General features: G+C 38.8%; 1 protein-coding gene across 4 annotated transcripts in view; it reads left to right on the forward strand.

The window, feature by feature from the left end:
- Positions 1-531: 531 nt before the first annotated feature.
- The window catches only part of AGL (amylo-alpha-1, 6-glucosidase, 4-alpha-glucanotransferase), a 71466-nt gene continuing 53826 nt past the window's right edge, over positions 532-18171 (forward strand). Inside the window, exons 1-5 of one of the 4 annotated variants that reach the window (XM_025402891.1) lie at positions 532-871; positions 1432-1581; positions 10432-10642; positions 11187-11353; positions 13396-13599. In XM_025402891.1, the coding sequence (XP_025258676.1) occupies positions 1500-1581; positions 10432-10642; positions 11187-11353; positions 13396-13599 (664 nt within the window). In that variant the 5' untranslated portion in view covers positions 532-871; positions 1432-1499. Of the gene's footprint in view, positions 872-944; positions 1356-1431; positions 1582-10431; positions 10643-11186; positions 11354-13395; positions 13600-18171 lie in introns of those variants that run through there. The other 3 variants (XM_025402899.1, XM_025402908.1, XM_025402917.1) reach the window with 3 other exon arrangements.

The following is an 18171-nucleotide window of genomic DNA, read 5'->3' on the forward strand; positions in this document are numbered from 1 at the left end:
TTTTTTTTTTTTTTTTTGTATTTTTAGTAGAGACAGGGTTTCACCAACGTGGCCAGGCTGGTCTTGAACTCCTGACCTCGTAATCAACCCGCGTTGGCCTCCAAAAGTGCTGGGATTACAGGCGTGAGCCACCGTGCCCGGCCGGAACTCTTATTTTAGACACTTAGAAATCAGGGCTCTGAGAACTTAGGCCAAGTAAAAATTATCAAAACAAAGAAATATATCACGCGGTGGTACAAAAGTCACCAGAAGCCAGTCGTTTGCCCCTCACCATTCAGCCCTTCCCACCAAAAAATCCTACTGTGCAGCTCCACCTAGCTCGCAGCCTGGTACCGCGGGATTTTCATGTGCAACTGTGAGCTCGCAGGTTGTTAAAGGAAGGCCGCGCCTTGGCCGCCGCACCCTCCCCGTGACGAGGAGAAAATGCGGCTCCCGGCCTCGGCCGCAGCGGGCTCCAGATCTCTGGGCCCGGAGCCGACTGAGACGGTGCGGTGACCACGCTCTCGCGAGACTAGCGGTCGGGGCGAGCGGGTCGAGCCTCCCGGAAATGGGCCAGCGGACTGGTCCGCTCCCACCTGGAGCGAGTGTGCGCACGGCCCGGTGGGGTCCCAGGAGTGCCCCGGACCCCGCGCGAGGCGGAGTCGCTGAGACGCCACTTGCTCCTCACCCAGCCTCCTCGGCCCTGCCCCAGCCGCCCGCCGCCCCTCCCTTTGCCCTTCAAGGTGCCCGGCCCTCCTTGGGCTGCGGCTTCTGTGCGCGGCTGGGCAGCCAGCCTTTCCCCTTCTGTTTCTCCTGGTCCCCTCCCCCGACCGTAGCACCAGAGTCGCGGGTCCTGCAGTGCCCCAGAAGTCGCACGTATAACTCTCTCGGCGTAAGTGCTAGGAATGCCGCTGGCCTCGCGGGGAAGCGCATTCTTTCTATCTATAGCTCGCTCTGTACATCTTCTGTCTACGGCAACTATTCCAGAGGCAACAACTGCTTCCCTCTGTTCTCATCTCCCCATTGGTGGCTGACGACCCGAATTTGGGAATGGGGAGATCGCCCACCTGTTATCTTTGAGCAGACTAATCTCTTGTAAGCAGAAGTGCCATTCGGAGTCTCCAGAGCCCTGTGGCTTGGGGCTGGGAATGTCCCCCTGACTTCAGGCTTTCCCGAATGTGTTGCTTTTCTCTGAGAATGCTCTAGGTTTTTAATGTTTTTAATTGTAAGAATCTATAACACAGCATTTTTATTTCGGTTTTATTGGTTGCGCTCAAAGGCAGGAAACAACTATTAATTTGCCTTCTCGAATCTTATTAGTTATAAGATTCGTTCTCTTTCGTTGCTTTGCTAGGCATAAAACACACTTCGAACATGTAAGTGCCGCTGTCAGCTCTGGAGAGTTTAAGGCAATAGTTATGTTCGATATTTTAATTCCTTTTTGTTTCATAGGGGTAACTCATTCGACTGTGGAGTTCTTTTAATTCTTGTGAAAGATTTCAAATCCTCCAGAAGCCAAAATGGGGCACAGTAAACAGATTCGAATTTTACTTCTGAACGAAATGGAGAAGCTGGAAAAGACCCTCTTCAGACTTGAACAAGGTCAGTAGCAAGTTGTTTGACTTGCTCCTTTGCATCTTTTAAACTTTTAATTCATTGGCAGTCCTGTTAATTTTTTTAAAGGTTTAAGATAAATATTATTTCCAAGATCTAAAACTTGATTTGTACAAAGATAGTTCTGTGTTCTCCATATATCACTAATGAATGTTGATTTAAATTAAAAATATTTTATATCCCTCATGTTAGGATAAGGATAAAGTAGCTCACTTTTCTCTGCATACTAACTCCCACTTAAGATTGAAGTTAAATATGTGATCAGAAGATTGACCATATCATTTCTAATAACATTTACTATTAAAACTTGATAAATTACTTCGTATGTAATTTCGCTTTGGGTGTGTGTGTAGTTTTGCCTTTATATACCTCTGCCTCCTTTCCTTTGTTGAACCTTTGAATTGACAAAATAGATTACAGCAAAAAGTATAGTAAACTATTGCTTATGTATATCAAAAACCTCTCAAATGTGGAGAAGGTAAAAACTGAAAATATTTTCTTACCAAATAAAAAGTGCAATCGCTTATCTGGTTATGTTGAAATATAGTTGATCTGTATTTAAAAGATCAAATTACTTTTCTACAAGACTAGTTAATAGATGTTTTATTTTCTTCACCTTTGTAATTTTTCAACATTGAAGAAGTGTAATATATGAAAAATGCAATCATCCTTATTAATGTACCAAATGGATGTTGATAGTCGTAAACCCTTCGAAGGAATTTTTTAGTTTCCCTAATGTTTTAAGAGTTAAATTTTTGGAAAAAAAATGTCACACACACAATGTGTTATCTTCATGCCAAATCCGTGTCTTTTTCCAACTTTGGCATTTAAAATCACTGAGTACCTACTCCATTTTTGGCTTTCCTGACTCTGCACTTTTCTGGTTTTGATTTTTTTCCCCCCTACCCTGTTGCGTATTCTTGTCAACTTGGTGTCTCTTACTGGGCTCTCTTCCTTTCACTTTTTAATTAATTATGGGTATCTGCTAGGAATTCTTTCTTTTTCTGTTCTCCTTCAAAGAATTAGTTACATAGTCTCATGGCCTCAACTGTTGCCTCTGTGCTGACGACTCCTTTTGGAGGAAAGGCCTTGAGCTTTCTTCTTCTTGGAAGCTTTCAGTGTTTGATGACGAGGGTAGAGAGCCAGAATTCTCCTGGCTCTGCGGCTAACAAGCTGACTTGGGGCAAGTTACATTAATTTGGAGCGTTCATTTCTTTTTTTTTCTTTTCTCTTTTTCTGAAACAGGGTCTTACTCTCTTGCCCAAGCTGAGTGCTGTGGCATGATCACGGCTCACTGTGGCCTTGACTTCCTAGGCTCAGGCAATTCTCCTGCCTCAGCCTCCCAAGTATCTGGTACGACAGGCATGCACCACTATGCCCAGCTAATTTTTTTTTTTTTCTTTTTTTTTTTTTTTGTAGACTGGGTCTCACTATGTTGCCCAGGTTGATTTTGAACTCCTGGTCTCAAGCAACCCTCCCTCCTTGGCCTCTCAAAGTACTGGGATTACAAGCATAAGCCACCGGACGTGGCCCCGATTCTGAGCATTAATTTATTGGTGAAATGAAAGTGGTAATTTCTGTTCTACCTTTCTAGGTTTTGAGACTCAAAATTAATAATACATGAATTTCTAGTGACAAAGCCCTAAATAAATATAAGGCATTTATATGAATCACTCCATGTATTCCCACCCTGGACCTTGGCTTCAACCTGATATTATGCAATAGAATAGCATTAGGATAGCTCAACTTGGATATGCTTAAATCTGGCATGTCCAAAAATATCCCCTCCCCATTCTCAATCCTTCTTTATTTCTGAGCTTCCCTGTTTATTTCGTGGCATCTCCATTTTTATAGTTCCCAGGGTAGAAACCTTATATTCTTCTTTGACGATTTCTTCTTTTTTCCTGCAGTCTCTTTTTAAGCTTACAATTTCTTTCCAAATATCCCTGATTGCCTTGTCTATTCTGTATGGCTGAATATAGATGCCAGAATAATCTTATGCAGTCTCTTCCCTTTTTATTAAGTGGTATGTATAAAATCAAATTTAAATACCTCTCTCTGACTTCCAAGACATTCTGTAATGAGACTACACTTTCCTTAACCAAGATTGTATCTCATTATTCTCCATCATTAATGTTATAGATCTTTACAGTTGCCCAAGTCATCCCTATCAATTCCCTTCTCAGCAGCTTTTCTCATGCCTGTCCTTATACCCCTGCTCCCATCAGATTCCTTTATAACTGTTAAATCCCATTTACCATCAGTCTATGTGTTGCCTAAGTTTCAACTTTCAGCTAGAATTCTACCTCCTTTGTGAAGTCTTTCCCTAATTTTTCACTGTCTGCTTCCTTTGACTTCCAACTACACAATGAGCACAGAACTATTAAGTGCTGAATAATGAAGCAGTGTCTAAAAGCTTGTTAGTCTTACAGTGTCAGACTAGGGTTTAAAATCTGTGAGAATTGATGAGGACAGGTGACTCACACTTGTAATCTCAGTGCTTTGGGAGGCTGAGGCTGGAGGATCACTTGAGGCCAGGAGTTCATGGTCAGCTTGGACAACATAGTAAGACTTTATCTCTACAAAAAAAGAAACAAAATTAGCTGGGCATGATGGTGCTTGGCTGTGGTCCCCAGCAACTTAGGAGGGTGAGGCAGAAGGATCTCTTGAGCCCAGGAGTTAAAGGCTGTAGTGAGCTATGATCCCAACATTGCCCTCCAGCCTGGGTGACAGAGTCAGACCCTGTCTTTAAAAAACAAAAATAAAAGGCCTTGGCGCGGTGGCTCACGCCTATAATCCCAGCACTTTGGGAGGCCAAGGCATGTGGGTCACCTGAGGTGAGGATTTTGAGACCATCCAACCTGCTCAACATGGTGAAACCCCGTCTCTACTAAAAACACAAAAATTAGCCAGGTGTGGTAGCGCATGCCTGTGATCCCATCTATTTGGAAGGCTGAGGCAGGAGAATCGCTTGAACCTGGGATGCAGAAGTTGCAGTGAGCCAAGATCACGCCGTTGCACTCTAGCCTGGGCAACAAGAGCAAAACTCTGTCTTAAAAAATATATAAAATGAAATAAATAAAATAAAATAAAATGAAAATTCTGTGAGGATAAGGACAGCCTTACAAACCTAGTGCAGTGTACAACAGTTAAGTACTTGTTGATTTATTACTAAGACTCTAGTTAAAACTAGCAAAAATTATAAATTCAGCTAACGTATTTGAAGAGGGAAATGTGAAGAATTTATGAAAAAAGAATGATGTGGCTGACTTTATAACTCTGGTTAAAACCGGTAAATATATCCAAATGTTATAAATTAGAGTATGTCACCTATTTTTGCAGTAATGGTGTGATCATATTATTTTAGAAGATAATTTGAAATGTGAAAGATGAGTTGAAGAGAAGGGACATTGGAGACAAGAAGCATTGAGAAGGCTATTTTAAAAACACATCTGGTTAAAGAAAAGAGTTTAACAGTCTGAGCTGAAAAAAAGAGGACAAGGCCAGGCGCAGTAACTCACACCTGTAATCTTGGCACTTTGGGAGGCCAAGGCAGGCGGATCACCTGAGTTCAGGAGTTTGAGACCTGCCTGGCCAACATGGTGAAACCCTGTCTCTCCTAAAAATACAAAAATTAGCCGGGCATCGTGGTAGGTGCCTATAATCCCAGCTACTCGGGAGGCTGAGGCAGGAGAATCGCTGGAATCCAGGAGGCAGAAGTTGCCGTAAGCCAAGATCATGCCACTGCACTCCAGCCTGGGCAACAGAGCGAGACTCCGACTCAAAAAAAAAGAAAAGAAAAAGAGAGGACAAAGTATGAGTTATTTTAAAGTTCAGAGGACTTGGTAACCAATCAAATGTGAAGAAAAACTGGCAATTTCTAGCTCTTTCATATTTAATTGGTCACCAAAGCCCTCATATTTCTTTCCTTCTCTCTTTTCTACAAGAAGGAATTCCTCCTCGTTTTTAAGACTGATATTTCTATAGATTCTTCCAATTCAACAAGTACAAGACTAAATAATGATCTTTCCTAGACAAAATCATAGCTTTTTCTTTTATTTCTTATCTCATTTAGTGGTAGAATAATGAATAAAATCAGACCCGGCACGGTGGCTTACTCCTGTAATACCACACTTTGGGAGGCCGAGGTGGGTGGTTCACCTGAGATCAGGAGTTCAAGACCAGCCTGACCAACATGGTGAAACCCCATCTCTACCAAAAATACAAAAATTAGCCAGGTGTGGTGACATGCACCTGTAGTCGCAGCTATTCAGGAGGCTGAGGCAGTATAATCGCTTGAACCCAGAAGGCAGAGGTTGCAGTGAGCCAAGATCACGCCACTGTACTCCAGCCTGGGCAACAGAGCGAGACTCAGTCTCAAAAAAAAGAATGAACAAAATAAGTACTTCCCAAATCTGAAATTCTACCATCTTTTAAATAGGTTGATGAAATTTATAATTTTTACTATTTTTTAAAGAAAACATTTATACATAAAGGTTCTTTGATTAGATTGAGTTTCTATAAATTGAGTGGAGGGGAAAAGATAGAACATATTTATTTACAATAATAGTTTAATCCCTCATCATACTAGTTGCCTACAAGAGAGATATGGCTAATACAAGTAAAGTATCCTAGCGTTAGTATGAGGAATAAGATAGCCACACCATGTACTGCTATGACCTCAGCTAATTTTAACAAACTTAGTCATGGAATCTGACCTACTCTAGGTCCTCTGATGTTTCATTTACTGTATATAAAAATTTTAGTTTCAGTGATTTGCATTAGAGGTCTACAGAGTGGCTGTGTATCCCTCGGGGTATGTGCTGATATATCTATTGGGCTGCAGAAGGAAAATGTAACATCTATCCCTCCCTTCCTCCCTCCCTCCCTCCCTCCCTTCTTTCCTTCTTCCCTGTATTTTATTTTCTTTCTACCTATTTTAGTTTTTCAGTCTGTGTTAACAACATTGAATTATGTTAATATATGAATTACACTCTCAGTTTGTATGTCAGATAAGTTATAAACAAAAAAGGCATACTCAGAAGACAACGTAGAGGTTATAGGTCTAGAAGGGGTTGACAATCACACCCTCATTTGTTTGCAGTATGTTGCCGTGAATTGCACTTTTACTTAAGCTAGGTTAAGTAGCTTTACAGGTTATATTACCTTTTTTTTTTTTTTTTTTTTTTTTTTGAGACGGAGTCTCACTGTGTCTCCCAGGCTGGAGTGCAGTGGCGCGATCTCGGCTCACTGCAAGCTCCGCCCCCCGGGTTCACGCCATTCTCCCGCCTCAGCCTCCCAAGTAGCTGGGACTACAGGCGCCCGCTACCGCGCCCGGCTAGTTTTTTGTATTTTTAGTAGAGACGGGGTTTCACCATGTTAGCCAGGATAGTCTCGATCTCCTGACCTTGTGATCCACCCGCCTCGGCCTCCCAAAGTGCTGGGATTACAGGCTTGAGCCACCGCGCCCGGCCTATATTACCTTAAATAATGGAGTCTCTATATTACTTTATAAGGAGAAGTAGAGTAACCAAGAATAGTTCTTTTACCTCACAGAAGTGATCAAACTTAAAAGATGAGTTACAAAGTGTTTGAGATTTGTCCTTTTCAGGAATAGCAAGAAGTCTTAGATAGTATGATACTTAGAAAATATTTTCAGAAAAAATAAAAACTTAACTCTTTGATGTAAACATGAGTGAGAAAGTTTTAAGTGCTTTTTTAAAGGAAATTGATGCGGTGGAGCAGAGTTTGGCACATATTTTCCTGTAAAAGTTCAGATCGCAAATCTTTGTAGCTCTTCAGGCAATGCATTCCCTATTGCAGCGACTCGACTCCTATTGTAGCAGGAAAGCAGCCATAGGCAAACATACATGAATGGATGTAGCTGTGTTCCAGTAAAACTTCATTTACAGAAATGGGGATTGGGCTGGATATACTTTGCCAGCCCTTGCTATAGCGAAAGCATTTTGAATATATATTTTTAGAAATGCTTCTTCCATCATTATATGATTTTACCCAAAATAAACAGAACTTGAAATCTTTGAATCACTTTATTATAAAATATTAAAATCAAGACTTTTTAAAGTAATGAAATTTATTTAGTTACATTGTTTTCACTGAGAGATATCAGTATTAATTTTTAGTGAGAACTAAATAAAGCATATTATTTATTTCATTTATATGTTATCTCATTAAGTTAACTTTTGTGTTTTGTAATTTACATAATCTATTAGAACATCATACATATATATTATATAAATAAAGGAATTAGTTTGGGAATTATTGGGGTTTTTTCCTGAAGGTAAAGCGCTGATCCAAATACTATTTTGGAGATTTTAGATGAGTTTTAACCTTTGCACTGCAAGTTCTCTGAATCCTTGTGTAATTGTAAAAACAATATTTGTATAAACTTAACGGGGCACAGGTTGTACACATATACCCAGACAGCTAATCTCTGCTATTTGTACTTGTTCAAAATGACACTATTTCTCCTAATGATAAATTTAGTCATTCTTGTGAGATGTAAATGTTTATGCTTCTCAGTCACTAAATATTTTAGTTCATGTTTTAATTCTTTGTGTAATTATTTCTTAGTCTATCCCTTCATAATTGTAACTCTAATTTTAAAATGATTTCCCCAATTATAAAATTATGCAAATGTATAAAAAGCATTTTTTCTGTGTTTTGTTTTTAAAAAATTAGGATTATACTATCTAAACAATGTTGTAAACTGCCTTTTTCCCCTATTTGTAGTAGTATTATGGTGCACGTACTCTACCTCCCTGCCTACTGCCGCGTTTCAGCCATACTTTTTTCCAGAAGATATTTTAAAAGCTCTACATAAATATGTAAAATGTAACAAAATAAAATAAATTAAAAGTAGTTATTATTATTACTTTTTTTAATGGAGTCTTGCTGTGTCACCCATGCTGGAGTGCAGTCGTGCGATCTTGGCTCACTGCAACCTCTGCCTCCTGGGTTGAAGCAATTCTCCTGCCTCAGCCTCCTAAGTAGCTGGGATTACAGGTGGACACCACCACACCCAGCTATTTTTGCATTGTTAGTAGAGACAGAGTTTTGCCATGTTGGTCAGGCTGGTCTCAAACTTCTGACCTCAGGTGATCCTCCTGCCTCGGCCTCCCAGAGTGTTGGGATTACAGGCGTGAGCTATTGTATCTGGCCAAATATCTTTTGATAACATGATTTGTAATGGCTTTATAATATGCCAACTTGTAGATTTATCATAATTTATTTAATCATTGCCAATCATTAGATATTTAGGTTATTGTCAGTTTATTTAATTTCAATAAATGAGCCTGTGATAGATATCTCCTTTATACATAATCACTGTTTATATCACTGATACTTTTCTCAAAAAATCTATATAAAATTCCTAGATCAAAAAGTATAAACATTCTTAATATATTAATGCCAAATTATATTATAGAAAAAGTACATGTAGTTGCTTAGAGAAGAAATTCTTAGTTTCATTATACAGCATTCTCTTAGTGTCTCTTACTGAAGTATTTTCTTCACAGAAAATATTCCTGTTAGTATATCCTCTTTTATTACTTTGTTGAATGTTTAATAAATCAAGGATTATAAATTATAAATAATATATATTAAATATATAAAAGTTTTTTCCCTCTCAAAGAAATTCCTTAGATATTAAAGATTTTACTCAGTGGAACTAAACTTCCCTGCCTCATCAGTTATTATTGCCCATTACTAATTGAAAGTTATATTCATGTTTAACTTTTATATGTATTATATTTCTAATAGACTTGACCATAGTATTTTCATATTCTAATAATTATAAAGGAAGTTTAAAGTCTGCTTTAAACCAACCAAAACGTTTCTTTCACAGTACAGTTTTAACTGTAATGTGCTTATTTGTTTTCTCTTATGGCAAAATACTTGCAGCACAGTGCACAAGTCTAAGGTGTGTTTTTTAAAAAATAACCTAACTTGGGCAAAAGTAGAAATAAATGCATTGGCTCTCAGGATTACAAGAACAGCTTTAATAACTAAACCATGAAGCATAGGGATATAGGCAGTAGTGTGTTGGAGGTGCTTATGCTGGCTCACAAGAGCTGATTGTGCACATCCCTTCCCACTTCCACGTTCAATGTTGTCGTGTTGGTAGCTTAAGATTGTCCACGTCAGGATTATTTCCACCAGAAAGTCAGCAAACACTCCAAGTCAGAGGTTCCCACCACCCTAGTCAGTTGCTAAATCTTTATTAGCACATCACTGGACTTGAGCAGACATCAATCAGGTTCAGTTGCCTTCAGAACTCCTGTTAGAATCCTGAATTCTGCCTTTATAGAGGTTGACTTCTGTCAGTGAAGACTAGCTTTCTCAGTATGGTGAGATAATTGCCCCATGGCAGCTCCCAAGTTTTACATACTATCACATACTTTCTGACACCATAGAGAAACCAGCTTTCTCTGTTGCAGTTAGAAAAATACTAGAGAAGGCCTCTCCTCAGATGCCCACCACTGGGTACTTAATTCAGGGTTGAGGATGGGGGATCATGGTAAATGGGGTTGTATAAAAATTTGCACATCCCAGAGTTGCTATGTGAATGGGAATGAGTTTCCAGGGGAAGGAGAAAGAGACATTGTAGAGCAGACAGCTCTATGATGTTTACTATACTTGCTAAAATATGAAATTCAGCTAAATTGGAATACAAAGTAGTGCCAAAACAGCATTAGGTTTGTGGAGTTATGTTAAACATAATTGAAAAATCAAGGTTTTTTAAATAAAACATGTATTTTTTCAATCATGGTAATTTAAGTCCTACAATAAGTTTATTAAAATGTGCTTTTTATTTAGGGTTTGAACTACAGTTCCGATTAGGCCCAACTTTACAGGGAAAAGCAGTTACCGTGTTTACAAATTACCCATTTCCTGGAGAAACATTTAATAGACAAAAATTCCGTTCTCTGGATTGGGAAAATCCAACAGAAAGAGAAGATGATTCTGATAAATACTGTAAACTTAATCTACAGCAATCTGGTTCATTTCAGTATTATTTCCTTCAAGGGTAAGTCAGGTGTTTTGTTTGCGAGAAAAAAAAAAGTTAATTTATTCTGTAATTTGAAGTTACCTAACTTGTAAATGTTACTGTATGAACCATGGCAGTGCAATTTTTACAATGCTTCCTTGATATGCAAATGGAATATTCTTTGATTTCTAGGAGGTAATTGTATGGCCCATTGCAGAGCTAAAGTATCATGTAAATGTATTTTAAGTAACATCTTAAAAACTGTAGTCATTTCATGCAATCTGATTATAGGTTGCTGTTTATTTGCATGCCGTTGTTATTACTGATAGGTTTTAGTATACTTATTTTTCATTAAACCAACATTATTGGATATTTTGTGTATTATACATGTAATTATGTAGATTGTGAAAGGGTAAAAGTAGCTTTTCCATTAAGTTTTGTTGCAACTTTTAAAATGATTTTATGTGCTTAGAAATAAATATATTTTATTTGGGACAACCTTTTAGTTAGAGTCAGACTATATTATATGAGGATTATTTTTCTATCAATGACTGAAAAGTTTTTGTTTTGTTTTTTCCCTTAGAAATGAGAAAAGTGGTGGAGGTTACATAGTTGTGGACCCCATTTTACGTGTTGGTGCTGATAATCATATGCTACCCTTGGACTGTGTTACTCTTCAGACATTTTTAGCTAAGTGTTTGGGACCTTTTGATGAATGGGAAAGCAGACTTAGGGTTGCAAAAGAATCAGGTAATGTCAGCTTGCTTTTTCTTATTTAAAAAAATAAATGTAATTATCTTCTGTGATACAGATTTCAAAAGTTTTGTGTATTAGTTCATTCTCTCATTGCTATAAAGAACTACCTGAGACTGGGTAATTGATAAAGAAAAGAGGTTTGACTCACAGTTCTGCAGGCTGTACAGGAGGCATGGCTGGGAAGGCCTCAAGAAACTTACAGTCATGGCAGAAGGCAGAGGGGAAGCAGGCATGTCTTACATGGCTGGAGAAGGAGGAAGAGAACAAAACAGGAGGTGCTACATGCTTTTAAACAACCAGATCTTGTGAAAACTCACTCACTATCATGAGAACAAGGGGGAAATCCACCAGCTTTCTCTCACCAGGCCCCTCCTGCAACACTGGGGATTACAATTTGAAGTGAGATTTGGGCAGGGACACAAATCCAAACTATATCTTTTTGCCTCTACGTTTAATTTTGTTTCTTATTATATTTGGTAATATAAGTAGATAGAACCATATTAAAAAAAAATTTTTTTTTTTTGAGATGGAGTCTTGCCCTGTCACCTAGGCTGGAGTGCAATGGCGCGATCTTGGCTCACTGCAACCTCCACCTCCTGGGTTCAAATGATTCTCCCTCCTCAGCCTCCTGAGTAGCTGGGATTACAGGTGCCCACCACCAAGCCCAGCTCATTTTTGTATTTTTAGTAGAGGCCGGGTTTCACCATGTTGGCCAGGCTGGTCTCAAACTTCTGACCTCGTGATCCACCTGCCTCGGCCGCCCAAAGTGCTGGGATTATAGACATGAACCACTGCACCCAGCCCATATTAAATTTTTGATACTTAACCATTTTTAACCTATAAAAATGGCAAATTTTGTGGTTCATCTTAAGAAATGAAGGAACTCCATAATGAAATAATTATCATTTCTAGGACTTTACCATATAAAAATCAGAAGTAAGCTATTGAAAAGTGAAGGAAAATGTGTTATCATTATATATCATTTTAATTCAACAAGCATTGCTTAACCATCTTTTGTGTAGAAGACATATGCTATCATCCATATCAAGAGCAAAATGAAACTTAAGTTGTATTTTACTCTTAAGCAAAGGGCAAGATTAATTTTTTCTTTTCTTTTTTTTTTTTTTTTTTTTTTGAGACAGGGTCTCACTCTGTCAGCCAGGCTGGAGTGCAGTGGTGCAATCTCAGCTCATTGCAGCCTCCTGGCTTCAAGTAATTCCTGTGTTGCAGCCTCCCTAGTAGCTGGGATTACAGGCATGCACCACCACGCCTGGCTAATTTTTGTATTTTTAGTAGAGATGGGGTTTCACCATGTTGCCCAGGCTGGTCTCAAACTCCTGACCTCAAGTGATATGCCCACCTCAGCTTCCCAAGGTGCTGGGATTACAGGCATGAACCACCGTGCCCAGCCATATATATATATTTTAAGACAAGGTCTCACTCTGTCACCCAGACTGGAGTGCAGTGGCCTGATCTATTTTTTGTAGAGACAAAAGTTGCACTGTGTTGCCCAGGCTGGTCTTGAATTCCTGGGCTCAAGCAGTCCTCTTGCCTTGGCCTCCCAAAGTGCTGGAATTACAGGTGCAAGCCACTGCCCCTGATCTCAATTTTAATTTTCTGCTTTTAAATTGAATAATATATGAAGAAAGGAATGAGAAGTTCACTGACATAACTAAAACAGAATACAAGTACTATGGAACATTAAAAGTAGCTGAAAGACATATGTTGATATGCTCGTAGAGGATAGATTTACTACACATAAGTATATAAATTTTCTAATAGACAGTGTGTGTGAATTTTTTCAAATATTACCTCATTATCTCTGTCTTGTATATAAGGACACTGATATCTTGAAAGATTAAATAAACTTGCTTAAAGTCTGTTAAACTCTTGGTACTGGAACCCAGGTGTTTGACTTCTTTTTAGTAGCGTGCTTGCCTTGCTATTTATAATTAAGAAAGTTTAAATTTATATTTTCTTCATTTTAGGCTGGTTTTGTTTGTTTGTTTTTACAGTGGTTTTTATTTGTTTTGCAGGCTACAACATGATTCATTTTACCCCATTGCAGACTCTTGGACTATCTAGGTCATCCTACTCCCTTGCCAATCAGTTAGAATTAAATCCTGACTTTTCAAGACCTAATAGAAAGTATACCTGGAATGATGTTGGACAGCTAGTGGAAAAATTAAAAAAGGAATGGAATATTATTTGTATTACTGATGTTGTCTACAATCATACTGGTATGAGCTTCATTGACTGCCTTTATTAATTTTGATGAGAATTTATACACACACACATACACACACAAACAGGAGAAGGGAAGGGAGGAAAGAAAGGGAAAGGAAAGGGGCTAACATAAATTTTAAAAACACAAATGATGATTAGGTGTCCTACCATTTAAAAAATTAGTATTTTTCCTTTCAAAGAAAACATTCTTAATTGAGGATAAAGTCAATATATAAGTATCTTGCATCTGATGTTTATAAATACAGGAGAGTGATCATAGAAGGAACATAATGATCACATATTTCAACTTAGAGTACAGTAGTCCCCCCTTATTCACAGTTTTGCTTTCTGAGGTTTCAGTTACCTGCCATCAGTCACATTTCAAAAATATTGAATAATTCCAGAAATAAGCAATTCATAAGTTTTAATTTTCATGCTGTTTTAAGTAACATGATGAGCTCCCATGCCCTCCTGCTCTCTCCCACCTGGAATGTGACTCATCCCTTTGTCCAGTGCATCCATGCTGTAAACACTACCTGCCCACGAGTCACTTAATAGCCTGCTCAGTTATCAGATCAAAAAAACAATATCAAAAAATATATATGTAGGGTTTGATACTATCTATAGTTTTACACATTCACTTGGAGTCTTGGAAGGTATCCTTTAAGGATAAGAGGGGACTACTCTATTAATACTTTCTCAAGTAACACATGGATCCTATATTAGCAGGAGCTCTAGTACTGTAGTGCTATAGCATATATTAAAAAACTAAATGTCTTCTATTATTTGGAGAGAAACTTATTAGTAAAGTCTCAGAAGGTGTATCTGGAAATTATGTCTTCTACATGTTAAAAGAGCTTATTAAAGTTAGTCTGTTTTGGTTCCCAAGATTCCTTAGTGATATATAATTCTATTAAAATATATCAGATTTTTCCAGCTAGCGATCCTTGAGGAAATGGTTCCTCCCCTCACCTGTCAGAGGAGCTGAGCCTGGCCTGGCCTAGCCTGACAAGGCCTGGCCTAGCCTGACAAAGCCTGGCCGTGAGCAGCTTTGGGTTAACCCAGTTTACCTTACAAATGTTATCTTGCATGTATGCTACAATGTAGAAAAGTTAGGAAAACACTGTTTTGCATATGTAAAGAACAAGAATTCTAGTTGGTCCAAACATTTAAAAGATATAATCTGCTGTTTCATAAAACAGTTCTCCAAGTAACCATAGGAACTATGAAGATATTTAAAAGCTTATATATCTGGTTCATCAATATAAATAAAAATCTCTAATCATAATGGCAAAGTTAGGTAAAGAAATAGGTACATTCTAAAATTTGGTGTTTCTGCATGTACCTAGAAACCAAGCCTCCAATTCTACAGTGAAAACTTTGCAATACCCAAGAATTCAGTATTCTTCACTTGAATATTTGACATTATTAAGCCAGGTGCTGTCGCTTGCACCTGTAATCCCAGCTACTTGAGAGGCTGAAGTGCGAGGATCACTTGAGGCCAGGAGTTTGAAACCAGCCTTAGCAACATAATGAGACCCCATCTCTTACAAAATAATGTAAAAAAATTAAAGGAAAATTTGACAGTCTTGATAATCACTTTGAGATCTGTAATATTATTGAAATCAAATTTATCAAACCACATAATGGCATTTTATGAGTTACAAATTGTATGAGTTAGGATATGGCTTAAGCAGCTGTAACAGAAAAATATAGGGACTAACAGCTAAAATTGTATTTATTTCTTACTAAAAGATTAAATAGGCATTCCTGGACTAGAATGGTAGTTCAGTGGTGATAGGGAACTAATTTCTCTCATGTTGCTCAGCAGTCTCCAACACTTTGCTTCAAATTCTTAGTCAGATATGGCTATTCCAGCTCCTGCTACCACATTCTCCCCAGTGGAAATGGGGAAAGGGCAGTCCTGTCTTTTCGGATATGATACGATATATATTACCGTGTTCACATTGCGTCACAGGAATTTGTCTCTTGCCATACCTACCTTAAAGGAGACCTGCAATGTAGTCTTGAATTTGTCAGCTATGTGTAAAGTTGAACCTTGGGAATTTTATTACTAAAGAAAGAATGGGAGAATAAAATTGAGTACAGCAGCAGTCTCTGCCACAAACTATATTTCTGAGACATTTGAGAGGCTCTATGCAATGTACAAGAAGTAAACCTTGCCACAGCCTTACTTGAAAAGTGTTGCAAATCATAATATCCTTTCTGTGAAACAAGTTTTCTTTTAAAAAAAAAAGTATTATCTAGCAGAATTCAGCCTCCAGAATGGTTATGTGAAGGCTTCACATACTTTATGCAGTGAAACAACCCTAACTGGTGAAAATTATTTGAAGACAATCACTTAAATCCCCTGGAAATTGTCCAATGGACATTTAGCATATGGAGAAACATACGAAAATCTATTACATCTTAATAAGAACAAGTATCCTTGGTGATTGAACCAAGACCTGCTCCATTATCTTACACAGATGCTTCTGTTATGGAAGCTCTATCACAGGCGCACCACTCCTGGTAGGTGTGGTCAAGAGGAGACAACTTGACAAGTCTCTCCCAACTTCCAGCCTGGGGTTACAGTTTCACCCTAAGAGGCACAGTCTATGAGTGTTTCTAATTCTCCCTGCCGGCCCTGTCTTGCAGAAGTTCTTTTTTTTTCTCTTTTTTTTTTTTTTTTTTTTTGAGACAGAGTCTCCTTCTGTCGCCCAGGCTGGAGTGCAGTGGTACAATCTCAGCTCACTGCAGCCTCCACCTCCCGGGTTCAAGTGATTCTCATGCCTCAGCCTCCCGAGTAGTCGGTATTACAGGTGTGAGCCACCACGCCTGGCTAATTTTTATATTTTTAGTAGAGATGAAGTCCCGTCATATTGGCCAGGTTTGTCTCAAACTCCTGACCTCAGGTGATCCACCCCGCCTTGGCATCCCAAAGTGCTGGGATTACAGGGGTGAGCCACCGCACCTGGCCATGTTGCAGAAGTTCTATTCCAAGTAGGCAGGTGGAGAAAAATCTCCCTTTCTCCACCCAGCCCCTACTTGCGGAGCTGACATCCTTTCCCAGATGTAGCAGGCCAAGAACACTGGGAACCCAATTGCCCTGGAAAAGGTCTTGGTTCAAATGCCAAGAATGTTTCTCCTTATGCTGAATGCCCTAGGATAATTTCCAGAGACTAAATGATTGTTTTTAAAATATTTTCACCAGTCAAATTGTTTTGCTGGGGACAGTGTTTGTTGAGTTTCTTCCTGTATCACTCCAAAAGTCCACATTTATTTTTTAATGTTGATGTTTGTTAAAATATAGTTTGGAGTTTGACTCTTCTTTCATGTAGAATTAGAAAAAAATATTTTCACTACCTGTTGTTTAGAATTCTTTCATTTTACAGTTGATTTTTGTTTCAAAATATTGAGAAAAGAAACAGTTTTAGGATTTTGCTGTTTTAAAAATTGGGGATGGATGGAGTGGCTCACACCAGTAATCCCAGCACTTTGGGAGGCCGTGGCGGATGGGTCACCTGAGGTCATGAATTCGAGACCAGCCTGGACAATATGGTGAAAACCCATCTCTACTAAAAATACAAAAATTAGCCGGGCATGGTGCTGGGTGCCTGTAATCCCAGCTACTCCAGAGGATGAGGCAGGAGAATCACTTGAACCAAAGAGGTGGAGGTTACAGTGAGCCGAGATTGTGCCACTGTACTCCAGCCTGGGTGACAAAGCAAGACTCTGTCTCAAAAAAAAGAAAAATTTAAATTAGCAGGGTGTGTTGGCATACACTTGTCATCCTGACTACTTGGGAGGCTGAGGCAGGAGGATCACTTGAGCTCAAGGCTGCAGTGAGCTATGGTTGCACCACTGCACTCCTGCACTCCTGGGTGACAGAGAAAGACCCTGTCTCAAAACTAAATGAATGAATGAGGGCAGCATTGGTATTTATTCTCTTTTTTTTTTGAGACAGGGTCTCATTCTATATGTCACCCAGGCTGTAGTGCAGTGGTACCATCTCAGTTCACTGCAGCCTCCACTTATTGGGCTCAAGCAGCCCTCCCACCTTAACCTCCTGAGTAGCTGGGACTTTAGGCACATGCCACCATGCTGAGCTAATTTTTAAAAGATTTTGTAGAGATGAGGTCTCACTATGTTGCCCAGGCTGTCTCCAGCTCCTGGGCTCAAGTGATACTCCCCCCTCGACCTCCCAAAGTGCTGGGATTACAGGCGTGAGCCAGCGCACCTAGCCCCAATATTTATTCTTTATAAGTGAAAATCCTATTTGGATATAAGTTATTACTACATTTTGTGTTTTTGAAAAATACCTTGAATTTCAGTGATTGTGTTGATGAATCTCGGAGGAACTATCTTGATGCAAGTTTTGAGAATTACCAGTTTAACTTTTATTACAACTTCTCTGCTCCTTACATAGCCTCTCTTCATCTGAGTGTTTATTATGGGTATGAATAAATACTAAGTAAATAAATGATTTACTAAATAAATGACTGAAACTAGAAATAATAATGATTGTAAAATTATATAAGAGTGCTCAGCTGAGTGAATGAAGCATGAACACGTTCATTTCAGCA

Source organism: Theropithecus gelada, chromosome 1 (assembly GCF_003255815.1).
Source record: "Theropithecus gelada isolate Dixy chromosome 1, Tgel_1.0, whole genome shotgun sequence".
NCBI lineage: Eukaryota > Metazoa > Chordata > Mammalia > Primates > Cercopithecidae > Theropithecus > Theropithecus gelada.